This window comes from Brienomyrus brachyistius, chromosome 25 (genome assembly GCF_023856365.1).
Source record: "Brienomyrus brachyistius isolate T26 chromosome 25, BBRACH_0.4, whole genome shotgun sequence".
Lineage (NCBI taxonomy): Eukaryota > Metazoa > Chordata > Actinopteri > Osteoglossiformes > Mormyridae > Brienomyrus > Brienomyrus brachyistius.
Window position 1 is genome coordinate 9,335,763 of NC_064557.1, and position 20,284 is coordinate 9,356,046.

At 51.6% G+C, this 20,284-nt stretch overlaps 1 protein-coding gene across 1 annotated transcript in view; it reads left to right on the forward strand.

The window, feature by feature from the left end:
• The window catches only part of galntl6 (polypeptide N-acetylgalactosaminyltransferase like 6), a 98,996-nt gene that overhangs the window by 14,974 nt on the left and 63,738 nt on the right, over positions 1-20,284 (forward strand). Inside the window, exons 3-5 of the mRNA XM_048996545.1 lie at positions 6,756-6,864; positions 9,486-9,624; positions 12,210-12,376. Of these exons, the coding sequence (XP_048852502.1) occupies positions 6,756-6,864; positions 9,486-9,624; positions 12,210-12,376 (415 nt within the window). The remainder of the gene's footprint in view (positions 1-6,755; positions 6,865-9,485; positions 9,625-12,209; positions 12,377-20,284) is intronic.

The window sequence follows — 20,284 nt, forward strand, 5'->3', positions numbered from 1 at the left end:
CTAATGTGGCTGGCCGTGCTGCTCGTTACGACGTGTAAAGTGAGATTAAGCGCCTGATCCAATTCAAACCTCCAGAGCCCCCTCCACCCCCCTACCTCACGCCCCCCCCCAGCTATGCCTAGGAGGGAAACATTTGACCTGAATTGTTTCAGGTAAAGCGGAGTCATTATAAATAGGTAAGAGGCAGAACATCATTACCCTGCCCTAAATAAAATTAGCTAGCTATGAGAATCCCCTAATCATCATTATAATAATCATATTAATAATGACGACAACAATGATAATAAAAGCAGAAGGTCAGCCATCAGAGTTGGGTAATTCAGGTCCAGAGAATAAAAGTCCAGACCGGGATTTTGTTTCAACCAACCAGTTGAGCATAAATAGTCACAGTCACAGAGTACTCAACTGGGTGGTTGAAATAAAATCCCGGTCTGGATTTGTACTCTCTGGACCTGAATTACCAAACTCTGTCAGCCATAGATTACAGTGTGTGGTTCTTCATAAAAACCATGTCTATTAAACAATGAAACACAGAGCTATGGAGCAGAACCAGTAAGAGTGAGATCCAGACTGAACCACTGGCTCTGTATCCGTGCCTTCCAGCTTGAAATCCAGACCTCCTCCTCAGACGAGACGGACCCTCCTTCCGGACTTGGCGGTTTCTGGGGTGATGAGATGAGGAGGGCTGATATAATGAGCCCCGAAGCTGCCAGGAGCAGAGCTAACATGTCTTGCTGCCCTACACCCAACCTCTGACAGCAGGGGGCGCTCTCCTCATTAATGCTTAGCTTCGCTTATGCATGTCGTCCAAGACCAGGCTGCGTCACACGGTCAGAAAATCTTCGATGGATTTATGCAGCATCCTGATAATCAGGAACCAGGCGTTAAAGGCATTCTTCATTTACAAACACCGGTAACTTGAGGTCTCAATGCCCCCCCCTGTAATCTAAGTCACCCCCCACCCTGAGTGAAGAAGCTCCACAGTTTGATCGTCAGAGTGAAACAGGTTGTGAGGCAGCCTCAGAGAGTCTAGGGTCGAACCCGGGGCTCAGGTCCTGCTGCCTGTTGACTGAGGGACCCCCTTCCTGTTCTAAGAAGGATCAAAGATTCTGAAGTTTCTTCTAAGGCGAGGCAGCAAGCTGGGATTTCTGACAGGCAGCGTCAGTGAGGATGTTCGGATTAAGCTGTAAGCTCACAGACTGTAGTGCCCGTTACTGAGAGGTGCACCCTCACCGTCCGACAGTAATTCGGCTGAAGGGGTTCAAGTTGCTGTCCTCATGGCCGCGAGTCTGCCAATCTGATCACTGGAATAGGGTCAGGGCATGTTCCCACCCGTCATGATGAGCGCGTGCAGTGCCGCGTGTCCTGGTACCAACACTACCTCTGGTGTGCAGGAATAACACACAGCTGCCCTCATCCATTAGCACTTGACGGACAATGTAGCTACTATCTAAGCTAATTAGCTTTTAGCGCAGGCCAGCGGAGAGGAATCCAGTGTGCATATGGGCACTCTGGTCCTCCAGGAACCTGATAGCGGCTGCCGTGGAAAAGGATGGCGCCCGGGAATGTGAAATGTGCTTGTGAAACATACTTTAAATGCTGAAGCTCTGGTTTTGTGCCAAAAACACCTTTGTTCTTTAACATCTCAGACTCAAGTAGCGATGAGAGGAGCCCACTCTGTGTCTGATTACTCTGGGCTGGTTAAACCCACTGCTTATAGGCCGATGATTGACAGAAACTGAAAACTGACAGGAAGGCTGTGGATTTACTGATCCATAGCAAGCAAGCACATAAAGGGGCGGGGCTTAGGCACCATTCGTCCAATTACCAAGACTGAGCCCCTTCGACGTAATTTCTTTGACTAATAGGGTAAGAGAAACGTGACTCGCCTTCCGGATGACAGGCCGTCTCGCTGCATGGGTGTGGCATCAGCATGGACATCCTGTGAAGTATTTACCGCTGGTTCCTCGTTCCTCAGATGTTCCTCGGTGATTCCCGAGGGGAGGCAGACATTGGAGAGATTTAATTTCGTGAGAAAAATCATCTGCCGCTTCTGTGTTGGCTTTTGACGGAAGAAGTAAAGTTTACAAATCACTGTTGGGGGGGACTTTCCTGATTTGGCAGTTTTCCATATTAAATGTCCCTTTTGGGTCTTTCCTTTAGTTCTGTGTAGCGGTTGTGGGGGGCTGCTGTTTTTAAAATATAACATCCCCCCCCACCCAGGCACAGCTGCACTGAGACCCCACCAATTGCTGACACACTCCCACTATGCTATCAGCTGACATGATTTGTCGAGTCATACCATCTGTAGACAATCCAAAGCACACAGTGGCATGACATAACATTCCCCAGGACCCCAGTTCCAATGTTCCTGTGCAGTTACAATCTCCCGACCAATCAGAGAGCAGAGCGGTCAGAGTTAAGTGTAGAGTTGCAAAATTCTGGGAATTTTCCATTAATTCCCATTCATTTCCGTGGAAAGTTTCCAACTTGGAATGTTTCCAAACTTCCCCAGCTTAACTTTCCAGAAACCTTTCCATGGGAAGTTTCTGGAAATTTACCACCCCTTTACAACCCTGTTGAGGTGTCAGGTGTCCCCAGCACTGTCAGCAGCCATCTCCTCTCTTCCCGTTTGTGGTACCGTTCCATGTACCTTGTTCCATGTCCATTTTCACCAAACATACCCCCTGTGCTGTTCTTGCAGCCTTGCGATGGGAGGCAGGCGCATAGTGAAGAGACACCGTGAGCCGCGGCGGCTCTCTCTGCACTGATGCGCACCCTGCAGGACGGCACCCTCTGCTGCGCCTCATTAATATTAATTAGCTCCTTCATTAGTCACCATTAAATGATTCCTGGATCGAGGCGCATCTGGCATCGTGCCTAATGATGGAAAAAGCAGGTTTTGTTGGGCGGGGGGTGGGGGAGGTAAGTGGGAGATGATGGAAAACTTCAGTTGCGTGCATCAGTCGGCAGGCCTACCGTGAGGGGGGGGTGCAGGACAGGCCTGGCAGGGGGGTGGGTTTCAGTCCGCTAACGAGATTCCCTGCCTGGCTCTATGAAGTCAGGTGTTTCTTTGGATATTAAGTGGAAATGAGGAGGAATGAGAGAGCCAGGCTGTGGGAAGGAGGGGCGACAGACGAGGTGAGATGGGCGGCGGTCGGGGGTCATATCGTCAGATGGGCCGCTGGGGATCACGGCTTGGGGAGGAGGCGTGGCAGGTGAGGGGAGGAGGGCACCGGTCGGGGGCTGTGTCGCTGGATGGGCCGGTCGGGACCGCGGCTCGGGGGGGGTGACAAGTGAGGTGAAGATGGCGCTGGTTGGGAGTCGCCTTAGTTCTCTGTTGTGAGTAAACAGGACCACGGCTGAGGTTTCTGATGAGTAACACACAGCCGGGCCTTTTTGGATCAGAACACCAGCGTTCCCGTGAGGCTTAAACGTCTCACGCCTCTCTCATCTGACACATCCGTCGCTTTCTGTCACCGAGCCCCCGCACTGCTATCATCTTGCGGTGATGCTTTCCAAACACGCTCACAGCACCGTCAACATCCCGCTCCGGACGAGTGCCGAGCCGGAAAAACACTAGGTCCGTTTTTAGGTCTCCATTCTGGTTCATGGAGGCGTATGGAAGACAGGTTTGGCCCTGAACAGAGCATTATGGGTAGATTTCAGGCCAGGGCCGCGATAACTGATGCCTCTGGCGGTTTCTAAAATGAAACCGGGACGCCGCCGGCCGCAAGGCATATCCTGGCAGGACGCCCCCACCCCCCACTAAGGACGCCCCCGGGTCTGTGGGACCCGTTTGACCTCCACACAGTCGCGAGCCGTGTTTCTGGAGCCACGCCCCCCAGTCCAGGCACCATGTGACCAGGACTGACGTCAGTCATTTCTCTAATTTTGTAGATTTTTCTTTCTCTCTCTTCCCACCTGTTTTTTTCCCTGGCGCTTATGGAATCGATATCGGCATAAACCTGCCGCGCACCCTTTCCGCGCGGCGGCTGCTATGGCGACTGGCTCCGTTATCCCGGGAGCGGGTAGCCGTGGGTTTTCTGTGCCTGCATGTGTGTGTGGATTAGGTTTATGTTACTTATAATACGAATTGTCCCCCACAATCTAATAAAAAACCTTTTTTTGTTGTGGGGACCATTTTTCGGGTGCCCACAAAGATCCAAAAATAAAAATGGCAAACATCTTGTATTTTGCTTGGTTGCTTATGGTTAAGGTTAGGGCTGGGTAGGGGTTAAGGTCATCATGTTGGGATTAGAGTTTTCCCCATAGAAATGAATGGGGAGTCCCCACAAAGATATAATTGCTAACCTGTGTGTGCGTGTGTTTGTTTGTGTGTGTGACAGACACCAGTGAGGGTGGAGCATGCTAGGTAATCTAAATGGGCCTCGCTATAATGCCACAATAAGGAAATGGTGATGCCTCCGTCTCGCTCCTGAAGTGCTGATGCTTGACGCTGCTCGCGAACCTCCCTGGGCAGGGCGCTGAAAGCTCGGGGTGCATCAGAGGGGGCATCCTGCAGGTCGCTTCGGTCAGCCAAGTAAAGGCTCTGTGCAGGCAGTAGATATATGAGCTAGATCTTACACGGCTCAGGTAGTCGCACCTTCCCCGGTCCTATATAGTGCTCTGAATCACATTAATCGTTGGAGAAATGGGTTGTTTCGAAGGTGACGCATGACTCAGGGTCTCCATTATGGGCATGTAGCTTGTCAGCTGCGTGTGCTTTCACAGCAGGATCTTTAAACCTCTTAACTGGAGGAGGTTTGGGAGCTCTGTGACAAATGTACGTCCCCGTCCCCGTCCCCTGCCCCCCAGTGCTGAATCCAGACTGGCAGCGTGTTCTTCTCGTGATCACACGCATGTCTTCTGCGTTTGCTCCTCTCTGAGGACCTGCTGCTAAGCTCTGGAGACGGCCCCGGCGATTTGTGTGGAAAAACAGCGCGGCTGGATCGCAGAAGGCTGGCGTCCCTCAGGTGGGGAGAAGCTGTGCTGGGTGTTCTTGTGTTCAGGCCACAGAGATGCGCTTAAGGTTTTACACAGTTTTATATTCAGGTTTTTTCTCCTGTAAGTAATTATTGTGCAAATGATCAGGTGGCCCCAACAGTGGAGCGTGAGGAACTTATTATGTTAAACAGGAGCCCAGATACATGTGCCAGGGTGGGGGGCCGGGAACCACAGAGAAACTCTTGCTAACACAGCAGAAGGTCTCCGAAGGATTGATTTAAAAGTTTAAGCAGTAATAAGGCCATCGCTGCCTGGTGCTGCTTCAACAAATTCCTCTTATCTCAGTAGGAGCAGATTTAATTGAATGTTACTTTTTCTACTGTTTTTATTTTCCGGTCGTCCTGCTGCATGCGAGGTTCTGACCCGGATCACGGTGCCGTGCTGCAAGGAATTCCACTCTCGCTCCGGTCATGTGATTTAACTCCTCGCTGCTGTAAGGGATGGTGGGGTGGGGGTAATAATGGATTAATTAAAGATGGAAATGATGGACATTTGTTTATGTCAGCACAGAACCAAGTGCGACTGGGGGTGGGGGGGGAGAAAAGAGAAACAGAAGGAGTGAAAGAGGCTGCGAGAGACGGAGACGGAGAACGGGGAACAGATGGACAGATAGAGAGAGTGTGACATGAAAGACAACAAGAGACGGAGACGGTGAAAGAGGAAGAATGAGGGGATGAGATGAACGGAGGGAGAAAGAGGGAGAGTGAAACAGAGGGAGAAAAGATGAGAGTGAGGGAGGTGGATGGAGAGAGGGAGACGGAGGACAAGTGAAAGCGTATAGAGGCGGAATTAGAGAGAAATTAGAGATGGACAAACAGAAGGAGTGTTAGAGAGACAGAGGCAGAGAGAGAGAGAGAGAGAGAGGGACAGACAAAAAGGGGGGGTAACTTTTGCTGGAACAGATTGTTTGTGCACCTGTCTTTCGTCAGGCAGGAGTGACAGCAGCACTCTGCTCACCGTGACCCAGACAGGAGGGAGCCCACACCTGCCACACGATGTTTGCGAGAGACACTCTGAGAGCGACTGACACACCGATTTTCCACAGTCTTCATTACGTCCCGCCTCTAAACGAGGCACCAAACCAAATGGAGGAGGATCTCATTCGATCTGCAGGAAAATGCTGGCCGGTGTTTTGCTCGAATCCCTGGGGGTTCCCCCCCCCATGGGTTTGCTGCCATCAAGCTCAGCTGAGCCGCTCCATAGCCCCCTCCACAGTCCGCAGCTAGGCCAGCCTCCTGGGAATGGGCCTCAAAATGTGTCGTTTTACTGAGTGTAGCCTTCAGGGGTGTGATGTGGCACAGGACAGACGCATCATATCCTGTCATTTGGATTAGCTGCATCAGCTAAGGAAAAACTGCAATGATCGGTTAGCACGTCGCTAACCAATTTATTAGCATGTCACTAACACAGTGTGTTAGCACACTCGGTTACCACACTCACTATCATATGTGGTTAGCATGCCTCTAATATGCTTAGTCAGGGTGTTCACTAATACACCAGAGGCAGGCTGCTGTCCCGTACCCATCTCCTTCATCCCGCTCTGCATTCCCTGTCCTAAGCTTACTAAGTCCTGCCCCGAAATTCTGCGTTCAGATATGCCTGCAAAACTCAATCCTTGGTTTAAAAAAGGATTGTCGGCTGTTCTAAGGAGTGAAACTACCACCAGGATCCCAAAAGACTCGTGAAAGCAGCTTTTCCCCCCCCCCCATGACTCCCCTTCCCCCCCTCCTGTCATCTGTCCTCCCCAGGGTTTCCCACTGGGCCTGAACGATGGACACCTGTACACATGGACGGACGGCTTGAGGAGGAGGGACTGGCACGACAACGAGAGCATCAGGAGGGACGAGCTGCGTGTCGGTATGTGGGGCTGACCTCCCCAGGAGCCCCCCGCTGCTATTCGGCACTCATGCAGGGCACATTTAGCGGAGGAAATGCTGTACAGACTCCAGACAATTCCTCAGGGTCCAGTGCAAGCTGGCATCCAAACTGATTTTGATGGAATGATACAGTATATTTCTATATAAATCTTACATTATATATATACTGTATATTTATTTCACTATAAATCCTCATGGCAGGGTCTCTACATATTAATACACACAGGAGCATACCTATAAATTCTAGGTCCCCTGCCCACCATTCAGTTTTACTCAAGGGCCCCTGTCAAGTACTGGACCCCCTGAATGATGCCCCTCTGACGCCACTAATAACACCTTCAAACTTTTTAAGATTTGAAGGTTTTCTCTTTTTTTTTTAATTAGTGCCAATTAGCAGCTTAGCTTCATGCTAAAGTTTGCAGAACGGCCCGAGGCCTTCGACAGGAAGTGTACAAACGAGCAAAAAGCTGACACAACACCGCGGGCTGATGCCGGCAAGTATGGCTTATTCATTGGCAAATTATGGTAATTTATTAGCATTTCACTGAAGGTGTTCGCTCATTTGGAAAGGTCACTAACTGACACAAAGAGGCTAATTGTCTCCATACATCTGGGGGGGAAAAGGTTTAAGGAAGTTGTCAGCGGGCCAGGGTTAAATTGGAGCCCTGTGCACTTCGAATATCTATTTTTATTGTCATTAATTATCGCGGGGGAAAAAAAAGCAGAGCGCAGAGGTAGGATATTATACACTGTATGGACCCCCCCCCCGTCTCCGAGTCACTCTGGTTTCCTTGGCAACGGAGCTGCAAAGGCACGCTCGGAGTGCCAGCCGCTCGGGTTAAACCGGCATGACATTTCGGGAAATTGTTTCACGGAGGATCTTTGGGACGATCTCGATTGAAAGCCCGGGTGGCTGCTCGTTGCCGAGGAGGTCGCTAAAGCGCAAGGCCCTATAAAAAAAGAAAAACGTTCATTTCTATCTATATGCCGACACCGATCCAGGGGGGTCAGCGCTGCCTGTCTGCAATAGAATAGCCCCCCCCCGTGGGGGTCTCACTTCATCACGGGCTCCCAAATGGATCTCCTTCGTAGGGGCATCTTCGCATTGGCATTTTGCTGGGCAGTCGCCGAGAGTATGATGGTCTGATGAGAGAGGAGTCACCTGCGGGTCGTCTTCCCTTGATTCGCTCCCCCTTTCCACGCTAAGATGTGTCCGTGGCCTCACTGCCATCTCCGACGTCGCTGGCATGGCCTGTGGGAGACAGAATACCAAGCTGAACGTCTTTCCCTGGCAATGAGATTTTCCTCCCCGTTGACGCTGTGCTATCTGGTTTTGAGCTGGTGTTCCCCTGGTCCTGGGGGCTTCTATAATCACGCCTGGGCAGAATCACCCCCCCCCCCCCCCGGCACAGAGCCTCCAGCAAGGGGACATCTCATAACGGGCTTCGGGGAATAATCAGCTGCCTTATTAAGATCTCAGGTGCCGCGATGCGTGTTTCTGAATCGTAGACGTCGTCAAGACGACAGACCCATAAACGAGCGCGCTTTCGTTTGCAGCTATAAAGACGCGACATCCCCCCGCGTTGCTCACCCCCATCGCATCCTCCTTGACAGCGTCACCCGCTCGAATCAGTCGCCGCTTCGGCACGACTCGCAAACGAGGATGAATTTGGCAGAGTTCCTGTGTTTTTTTTTTCCCCGTTTTGTTTTGCTTTCTCCGGCGTGGAGCGGCTCCAGCTCGCCTCTTATCGCATCGCGAGGATGGCGTTCCGTTTAAAATGTCATGCTTTCCGTCAGGATGCCGTCGCATCTTGGACGCACGCTGTCACAGAGAATTAACTGTGTATTTGTGGAGGGCAACCTGCTTTTCCCGGATAACCACGGCCACGTGTCACGCTTGTCTTTCTGCTGATGCCGTTTTGTGCATCCTTTCACAGTTAGGGTCTAATTCCAAGCAGCAAATATTATTTAGGAGTGTTTTTTTAAGGTTCTCTTGGTAAACACCTTAAACACGCTCATTGTCATCAACTTATCAGTAAGGTTTAATGGTCCCCCCCCAACCACCACCACCATTAACAACAGCTAGCTGACATCATGCCCAGCTAACGACTTGCAGCATTTAACCTGAGCACGCCCCGTCGCTCTCTGATAGCGCACTTCTATTCCGTCACTCTCCGCCCCCTCCGCACCCGCCCGCCCGTAAACTGATTCCAGTTTGCTACAGATCAGCATCAACAGTGTGGTCAGCAGAGAGCCTCAGACTCAGCTGGTGAAACGTCTGGGGTGTGAGATTCTGCACTGACCACGACGGTGAGTTTTACAGAAGGTGTGGAGAGTAGTATGAGCTGCTCCAGGCTATATAAAGCTCCCCCAGATCATTAGGGACCATATTGGGGAGGGCACGCAGTTTATTTCTGCTCCTGCCTGTCGCTGCAGCCTCTCCTCCTTCGGTGGGGTGGTTATACCAACACACTACAGACCAAAGTGAGCTTCACTTTCTCTCCTCTCTGGTTTGAGGGGCCAGGAGTTCAGTACCCCAGTCATGTCTGACTGGAACTCACTGTGTCTATGCCTCCCCCCCCCCCCCGCCCCCACCAACAGGCAAAGGGGAGCAAGGGAAGCCCTATCCGCTGGCAGAGGACGAGTGCGATGATTCTGCCTACAGAGACAACGGCTTCAACATCTACGTGAGCGACAACATCGCCCTGGAGCGATCTCTGCCCGACATCCGGCACCCGACGTGAGTCATCTGTTCGAAACCCTGGAGAATACACACAAACGAACAAAACACACAAAGGAACACAACACACACACACACACACACACAAAGGAACACAACACACACACACACACACACACACAAAGGAACAAAACACACAAACACACACAAAGGAACACAACACACACACACACACACAAAGGAACACAACACACACACACAAAGGAACACAACACACACACACACACAAAGGAACAAAACACACAAACACAGGAATAAACACACACAGACAAACGCTTTTGAACAAAACACACATGAACAAAATACACACGTGAACAAAACACGTGGAGAAAAGCACTCACACAAACAACGCACACACAAAACACACTTGCCTACACCCACCAGCACAGACACACAAACAGAACACCCAGAAACAAAACACACAAAGAAAACAGATGAACCACATACCAAGAAATACATAGCGAGATACACACAGACTGGGATACAGACTCACATATCCACAGGTTGCCAAAGACAGGGTCGAGGAAGCAGGAATGGGGAGGGATGTGAGGATATAAAACAGGTGTTAAGAAGGAGGGGGCATTTTGGCGGCCATGCAATTGCCATCCAGACCAGAGGTGCCAGTTTGCACAGGGGGGTGGGTGTCCTGCCATCAGCACTTTGCTGTGATTAAGAATATCGCCAGCGAGCTTCCTGACAGATTGGTGAGTAATTATTCTTGCCCCAGACAGCTGTAGTTCCAGAAACGCCTGCCACGCGTCATTAGGCTTTGCTCAGAGCTGGCCCAGCCCGACCCGGCCTGGCCCTTGAGCTGCTTCTCAACCCAGAGGCAGTCGCTCAAATAAGACAGTCGCCGTGCTGCCGGATCCCGGGCTAGCAGAACCGGCGTGGTTCGTCACTGAACATCTCACACATAAAACCGGTCATCTATACCAAAGCAGCCATTTGGACGAATCTGTCTCCCTACTTATAACTGACCTGGGTTCCAGTCAAACTGCCCCCCCCCCCGCCTTTCCTGTGTGCTTCTGCAGGCCGCACCGCACTCATGCCCCCCCCTCTCTCCTGCTAAGCTTTTGTTCGCTGTCCATAACCTAAAACAAGACCAAAATAACAGCTGCCGTTCTTAACATCGTCGGGTGAGTGTGTCGTGGGATCGGTGGGAGCTCCTGTTCCTGCTATACGCCGCGTCCCGCCTCCCCTACCAGGCACGGATTTTAATTAGCTACGGAAACGATGACAGCAGCAGACGGGAAGGGGGGAGGGGGGCTGTCAAGCCGGAATGAGGGCCGGCGTGCCTGTTTCCTCGGCACTCGGGAAGTTAGAGCCGGTCCACATCTGACGGACCCGCTCATTTTACTTACTCTACTCGCCCGCCAATAACGCTCAAGCTTAGAGACCTGACCAATGAAATAATCACATACAAAGGGCCCGAGGGTGTGCAGCTTTCTTTTTTTAATCCAGAAGCTTGCTTGTTCAAGTCCTGAGCAAAGTGCTCCGGTGAAATACATAGCAGTGCAAATGATGATAATTACAGTCATCAGCGACGCAGCCGAGTGTTGATAATAATAATGTCTATTTGGGCCGGAATTCAATTATGCAGATTTTATTAGTGACGCCTAATTTATTTTGTTTATTTTTAGATGTGGGCCATACCTGCGTCGTGCCGCGCCAGCTTCCCCTCGTCCTCCAGACCCCGCATTCTGGCGGGCTGTCCGTCGCTCGGGTTCAAAGCCCGCCGCCCAGCTGTGAGGCTGTTTTGCCGACGCTGCCTCACCGCCAGCCAGATCCCGCTGCGCCCTAATGCGGCCCCGAGGCTGGCGGGGGGCCAGACCCTGCGCACACACAGATGTCGCCTCAGCGTCTGTTTTATGGCACATCTTTCACACCATAAATAAAACGCTGATAGCGCTGATCCCCCCACGAGGTCGTCAGTCACCGTAGATTCAGAGGGTTTGGCACCGTGTCAGATGTCGCGCGTGGCTCTTCCCGCTCCTGTGGGCTTTTCCGTTTTCCGTGTTTCCCGTACCGAGGCAGCGCTGCTACCGGAGGGCAGGGGGCACCGGTCGCTGCAGTGGGCCGGAGATGTCCGGCCCTCTGAAGTGAGCCACGAAGATTAATGAGGCTTGTCTGTCCATCCATCTGTGTTCAACGGCTGCTCATCTGTTTAAGGTGGAACTGATCCGAGATCAGGAAGCAGGGTTGAAATTGAAGGTGGATATTCTTACATTTCAGCAAAGTCTGAAGGAAATATTTATTTTTTCCCTTCCAGTTTATATACAGACAAGGCTGTTGGTTTCTCTCTACATATCCCGTCATTTCTATCATTTTTATCCCTTTCATCAACCAAAAACTTGCATTTACAGTCAGCGCTGTGATCTTTTTCTAAGCCAGTATGTACAAGACTAGAGAGTAATCCTCAGGTCCTGGCAGGTCCCCACTGCTCAGTGATGTGAGGTCCTGTCAGGTCTATACTGCTGCACTGTCCCGCTGAATTTACTTCCCTGACCCCCGGCACACCTCAGCCCTCGGGAACACGTGCCTGCATCCCTTTCCCCGCCCCTCACGCTCCTCGTCTCCATCCTCAGCTGCAAGCAGAAGCTCTACCTGGAGAAACTACCCAACACCAGCATCATCATCCCCTTCCACAACGAGGGCTGGTCTTCGCTGCTCAGGACCATCCATAGCGTCACCCGGCGCACGCCAGACCACCTCATCGCCGAGATCATCCTGGTGGACGACTTCAGCGACAGAGGTGAGGCCCCCGGGACCCCCGGGGTGTCGTTTGTTGGTTGGTAACACTCTATAGTCCAATCACCATAAAATAAACTGTAAGCTACACCCCCGCTGTGTGGATGGACACTCCTACCACCCCCACCCCCTCCAATGAAGCAGAGTGGAGCCAGTGGATAGCATGGCACTTGGGACTAGGGGGTCATATCAGAAACCATATTGTATTCCTGGGGGGTTTCAGAGGGCTGTGTTGTGATTCACTGGGGGGGGGATTCTCATGTGAGGCACTGTACCGCCATGCTGGGTACAGGGGAAGTTTCGAAAGAGCTTCAAACTGTAGTGAGGTGCATTAGCCCTGCACGGGAGGGGGTGTATGGCTGGGGGGGGGGCTCTGGAGAGGTAGCCAGGGGAGTGGGTAAGGTGAACACCTCACCATGTGTATTCCTGGCTTGGCCACGCAATGTCAATGCCAGCTGCTGCGATCATGCCTGGGGCTGAATATGCACACTGTCCATATGCATGTCATATGAATTTCTGTATGCCGTCCCGACCTGTGACAGCTCATCCAGTCCGTTTTTTGGCGTAAACCACAATTCCACCTGGAGTTCACCCTCTGCTGGATCCCCGAGGCTTGTTGGAAAACTCGGCTCTGTATAGACTTTTGACCTGAAGGCAGAGAGAAGCATGGTCTGTGGATTCTCTGAACGGCCCCTCTGCTGTGAAATCGAGGCTATGGTGGTGGCTTGGAGGGGGGGCATGTGACTGCCCTTGTTTCTATGGCTTGCCACGGTCACGGTCTACGCCCATCTATTCAAAACACGGCTGCTGTTTTCCGCCCCTCCAGCAGGGTTCGTTGCCGTGGTGAATTATTACCCCAACCATGCTCCCTTTTCGCTTCGTTTACACAAACTGCTTTTCTACCGTAGTACATCATGCCGGCGTAGCGGCTGGAATCCTTCCAATTGCCATGGACCACTGATATGTCGCCCAGCATGGGCACCGCAGCTGTCGTACAGCCACGTTCTGTGGCCATGCTAATTAGCCGCCGTGGTTCCAGGAGTGATGTCGATCGTAGAAATACCACGACAGGGATAGGCAATGAACCTAAAAGCATCCAACAAGATCTGAGTGCAAGAGTCACTAAACATCGGTAGGAACTAGAAAGTGAACCAACCGGGTTCATATCTGGGGTAACAAAGCACTACTACCAAACAAATGCCCTCTAAACAAATGGCTACCAAGCAAACACCCACCAAACAAAGCGTTGCCAAAGTAAATGCCCAACCAACAAACAGCTACCAAACAAATGGATGCCAGACAAAGGTCCACAAAACAAAGGGATATCAAACACTCACTGAACACATGGCTACCAAACAAACTCCCACCAACAGGCTACCAAACAAACATTCACTAAATAAATGGCAACAAAACAAATGCTACCAAACAAACGCCCACCAAACAAATAACTACCAAACAAACGCCCACTGAACCAAGGGATACCAAACAAATGTCCACCAAACACCTGCCTACCCAACAAGCTCCCACCAATGGGCTATCAAACAAACATCCACTAAATAAACAGCTACCAAACAAATGGGCAGCAAAAAAAAACAGTGGAATTTAAGAGGCAGGTAGCCTCAAGTTGTGGGCTGGGGGTCTGAGAGCGTGATGCTGTCGTATCCTCAGTGCGGTCAGATTTTACAGATGACTGACACTTTTTCCTTATACCAGCAGTGGTGGCTGAGTGATTTGGTGGCAAGAACCGACGAGAAAGCAGGAGAGCCATGCTCATCTCCAAGAAAATGCTTCAGTGGGGGCGAGCTTCGTTAGCGCTGACTTACGATTATGCTTGCAGAATAAATAAGCAGAAATCCACCTTATTTATGCACAATACAAGCTGTTTGCTAAATATATTCCCTCGGCAATTAAGCGCCATGTTCCTGCCTTTACCAGCGAGGGAGCATGAGTGATCACCGCCAGCTCAGCTGTGAATCTCCACCATATGGGCGGGAGGGCAGAAGGTGATTGGAGCAGCGAGCTTCCAGAACGTTTCCGCGTTAGCTCATGTTCCGACTCCGATGATGTTTTTTGTTGGTAATCAGTCTCCAGAATGTATTTCTCTAGATAAGAAGAGAGAACACCTAGAGTGAACATTCAAGACAGTTCGGCCACTGTGACCTGGTCCTGCTTGGTCCTTCAAACAAGAGCGGTGCTTCTTGGTGCTGGACGGATATCTGAAATCGGAGGATAGGGGGTGCCAGCAGTACTGAGCCACCCCCCGGCTTTTCTTGCTGTGGGGCTACCGTAAACGCACCTTCCCCTCCCTGGCACCTGCGGCAGGGCCCTTTAATGCCTGTTGCGCGCCATTCGCTGGTCACAGGGGGGCCATTTGCCTCACCTCCCCCCTGTGCTCCCACCAGACTCCCATAAATGAACCCTGAGTGGATGTTTGGTCGCTCAAAGAGGGTGATTTGGCCCCCACTGAGTCGTCACTGCCTTTGCAGTGTTTGGGGGGGAGGGGGGTGGGGGTGCGCATTACCATGGCCCCTTTCACCATGCAGCTTTATGTTTTATTTCCCTCCCTCACCGCTGTAATCTCTCCATCTGTTTCTCTCACTTTTGTTTGCGTAATGATAATCGCGACCCTTGGAATTGTGGGTAAACAATGAACTTGCAGCAGCCCAGCAGTCCCACTTTCACAAAACGACATACTCAGCTGAAAGGACAGCGACTAAAGTAATTTCTGCCGTAATAATAGAATAGTAATATGGGAACGTTCTGGAAACGATCGCCCCCTTGACATCTTGCCCCTTTCAAAGCGGACATGTGTCTGTCCGATGCCTGGCTCCCAACTGCTGTGATGCGTGTGATATATGAGAAATAAGCCCATATGCTAATAATGAGGCTCATCTGCGGCACTGAGGTCGTGAATCACAATAAACCACCACTGCCACCTCGCCGGCGGCAGACAGACACGGTGATCTGCTTTAAAACAGCCGGCTTTACGCGGCCACTGCTAAAATCACACATGACTAATTAAATTAGGGATAAAATTATAGCGGACACAGTTGTAGGCACGGGCATCCTCTGTGGCCACGCCCACTTCCAGATGGAGCCAATCAGTGAACAGGCAAGTCTGCGGTCAGTCCATTTAAACGCTGCACGAGCAGTGCACCGTCTTGGTACGCTGCTGTCTCGGTCTGGCATCCTGCCTCTCGATGTCATTTCTATAAGTTCCTCCGTTCCTCCGGTTTTCCCATTCGACACATGCCCGCAAATCTCATCTATGACTTTTTCCGTTGACATTCTGCTCAGCAAACTCGGTCGTGCACCTCACGGTCAGAGGGCCCAGCACAGGTCGCCCCGTGTACTCAGACTGACGGTCACAGCTAGGGCACAGGGGTTGGGGGCGTGGCCTTTAGCATGGGTTGGGGGCGTGGTTTTTAGCATGGGTTGGGGGCGTGGCTTTTAGCATGGGTTGGGGGCATGGCCTTTAGTATGAGTTGGGTGTGTGGCCTTTAGTATGGGTTGGGGGCGTGGCCTTTAGCATGGGTTGGGGGTGTGGCCTTTAGCTCATGTGCATGTACCTTACTTTGCACCTTGTTAAGACAGTCATGTGCCCTTTAGCTGTTCTGTAACACTTATTCCTCATTATTGTCTGCTGGCGATGTCGCTGTTGGCTCCTTCGTTAAGGAATTACAGGCAGACAATGCTAACGAGGGCACTATATAAAAATGAACAGGATTTCACTGAAACCTGGTGAATGCTTGGTGTAATCTGCATAAGTCTGTGTTGGGATCTTTCTTCATATTTTTTAATGTCACCTTTGCTCCACGGGGGAGGGAGGTGGGGGTGCAGGGGGATTATGCAGCAGGAAGGAGACTCTTGCGCGGCAAAGAGAAGGGGGCAGCAGGAGTGGACAGAGATGGGATTGATTAGAGCAGGCAAAAGAGACAGTGATGTAGTCTTTGTCACTATGTGTCAACCCCATGGCCCCCACCACCGTCTCTAGGGGGAGTTAAAGCAAAATCAATCCCCCCCCCCGCATCACATGGAGCTCTATGGAGCCTGACCTTTTGTATCAAACTTCTGTGTGTCTTTTCTCCTCTGCCTGTCAGACGGCCATCAGTTGTCACTTGGGAAAACATCACCCCCGCCCCCATACCCCCCCCCCCACCTCCTCCCTGGGGGGTAATGCCCCCCCCGTTCTCAAGTCTGATGGAGTCAGTCTCACGGCCCTGATGCCCCCGACGCCATACCAGATTAAGTCCTCCACCAAACATTGCGTGACGCTGGTCCTGTGTCTCTCTTGCTGTTTTCCCAACCCGCTGGGTTCTCAGTTTCCGCAAAGGAATTTTCTCTCAGGAGGCCTCAGTGGAAATGAGAGCCTGATTTCTCGTTCCACCCCGGGCCGAACATGAACACACCGCTTGAATTAAAATCACCCCGTTTTTAATTTGTTCTTAATTGAATGGCTCTTAAAACCTTTCTGGAAAATTCCCGGCAGGTAAACATGGCGTTCCATTTCATCAGCTTAAATGGTCTCAGAGTGCTGCTTACATACGTGTGTAAAGACAAAGACTCTCACCAGTTGGACACGCCTGCCATTTACAGACACATGTGTGCTCCCCACACGGACATGGGTCCTGTTTACAGACACACACAGACATGAACACACATCCCATTTACCCGCACACACGCACACCACATGTGGACACGGTTTAACAGACACATATATGCACTGCACACGGACATGGGTGCCGTTTACAGACGCCCACACACTCCGCACACGGACATGGGTGCCATTTACAGACGCCCGCACACTCCGCACACGGACATGGGTGCCGTTTACAGACGCCCGCACACTCCGCACACGGACATGGGTAACATTTACAGACGCCCGCACACTCCGCACACGGACATGGGTAACATTTACAGACGCCCGCACACTCCGCACACGGACATGGGTGCCGTTTACAGACGTCCGCACACTCCGCACACGGACATGGGTGCCGTTTACAGACGTCCGCACACTCCGCACACGGACATGGGTGCCGTTTACAGACGTCCGCACACTCCGCACACGGACATGGGTAACATTTACAGACGCCCGCACACTCCGCACACGGACATGGGTGCCATTTACAGACGCCCGCACACTCCGCACACGGACATGGGTAACATTTACAGACGCCCGCACACTCCGCACACGGACATGGGTGCCATTTACAGACGCCCGCACACTCCGCACACGGACATGGGTAACATTTACAGACGCCCACACACTCCGCACACGGACATGGGTGCCGTTTACAGACGCCCGCACACTCCGCACACGGACATGGGTGCCGTTTACAGACGCCCGCACACTCCGCACACGGACATGGGTGCCGTTTACAGACGCCCGCACACTCCGCACACGGACATGGGTGCCGTTTACAGACGCCCACACACTCCGCACACGGACATGGGTAACATTTACAGACGCCCACACACTCCACACACGGACATGGGTAATATTTACAGACGCCCACACACTCCACACACGGACATGGGTGCCATTTACAGACGCCCACACACTCCGCACACGGACATGGGTGCCGTTTACAGACGCCCGCACACTCCGCACACGGACATGGGTGCCGTTTACAGACGCCCGCACACTCCGCACACGGACATGGGTGCCGTTTACAGACGCCCGCACACTCCGCACACGGACATGGGTGCCGTTTACAGACGCCCGCACACTCCGCACACGGACATGGGTGCCGTTTACAGACGCCCGCACACTCCGCACACGGACATGGGTGCCGTTTACAGACGCCCACACACTCCACACACGGACATGGGTGCCATTTACAGACGCCCACACACTCCACACACGGACATGGGTGCCGTTTACAGACGCCCGCAGACTCCACACACGGACATGGGTGCCATTTACAGACGCCCACACACTCCACACACGGACATGGGTGCCATTTACAGACGCCCACACACTCCGCACACGGACATGGGTGCCATTTACAGACGCCCACACACTCCGCACACGGACATGGGTGCCATTTACAGACGCCCACACACTCCGCACACGGACGTGGATGTAGTTTACAGATACATACACAGGCACAGAGGGTGAGGACTGACCCGCCTGCCCTGCTCTCTGTAATGCTCACGGACCCCCCTCGAGTCAGCGGCATTATCGTCCCACTCCACCTTGACTTACGAGCAGATCAAAGCCCCCTCTTCCAGGGAGCTATTCTTCCCCCACCCACCCCCCCGGCATGTCCGCAGGGCTCTCTGTCCGTCATGCTCCGGGTCTCTGTCCTCTGCTTTCAGTCCCCTTGGGGCTTGCAGTTCCAATTCGGGAGACTTTTGCAGTGTGTTGTCCGACGAAAACGACCTCTGTCCTGTAAAAACCGACCCGATCCATCCAGCAGTCTGGCCGACAGATGGGCAGGAGAATTCGCCATGGGTGACCAGTACGATCTCGTCGCTGTCAGATACTCTTAGCGATAGATAGGTATAGAAATTAAACAGCAGATTTTTAGATTTCCATATTCTGCATAAGCAGTAGGAACATGGATGGATGGATGGATCCATCAAATAAAATAATAATAATACTAATCATAAACAAGCACTAAGGATTCGCTGCCATCACGTAAACCCTCACATCACCCGATTTTCGACCCTTCCCATAATTCCTGTACCATCCCACGATGCTTTGCCCTGAGGAGACCAAGGGAATTCATTAGAGCACACATGATTAATCACGCTGTCTCGGTCTACTGCCCCCTGCTGGAGCAGACCCCCCAGCACTCGCGTTTAGCTGTGTGTGGCATTGGCAGGTCTCCAGCGATGGTGGTGATTTAACCTACCGTCTTGACTGAACAAACCCAAACCCGGCGGCCGGAACGTAAAAATAGAACATTAGCATTTCGCTCAGCATCCGAAACGCGAGGCGTGCTGACCTTATCTTTTGTGGTCTGCTTAATGAGACATATTGTTGAAGTTTCTGTCATTTAAGAATTTTGTTCTTTTGTGTCCTTAAAGTTGTATAATTTCGCTCGATTTCATGAACCCAGATCTATTGTTAAATTGTCATTATTTTTTTTTTTTGCTTCTGGGAGATAAAGTTAGCTTTTGTTCACACTAACAAAAACACAACCCTGAAAGTTCCTTCTGTCTCGAAGTTTGTCATAATCGCCATCAAAACATGAGAGTGGAAGCACACAAACCCCTCATTTAGCTGGATTTGGGTGTATCCAACCCTCGCCGGAAACTCCTTAGTCTGTAAGAGGAAGCGTCAGACGCATTATTGATGAGGATTGACCGCACCATCAGATGTCAGCAGCTAAAGAGGTGGCATCGGAACCTTGGCACCCATCAGTGCGTCCCTGGGGCAGAATGCGCTTTCAGCGGGTGCATTTACATCCAGCTGCGTTGGCAGCATCACTGCCGGGCTTGACATCCGCAGGGTTCCATCGTGTGTCACCGGGGCTGAAAGAGCATTGCCGTCAAGCCAGGATCAGGTTGCTCTGCTTAAGTTAAGGAAGGTTTTCTTAGATTAAAATGAAATACCTTAGCCAGCTCCCTTCTGCTAAGGGCCAGTATTCTGCTTCTTTATCTCGACCCAAAAACATCACGGGATTAAGTCAGTGTTAACGGTGATCGTCATGACTACATCCCCATGTTTTTTTTTAGCAATGTAAATGTCAGGGGGGGGCTCGGTTGTCACGCCGACAGGAGCTGATCCTATTCGGGAACCATAACTTTAAGATTTGTCCCTCTCCGCGTCGGTACTTAGACACAGACGCTACAGACCCGGCGAGATCCACCTTCACAATCGCTATTTGACCGCTCGTACTTGTTCCTAGGAAGGCTACATTAAATCTCTCCCTCATCAGAAAAAAAAACTCGCTTTTATTTA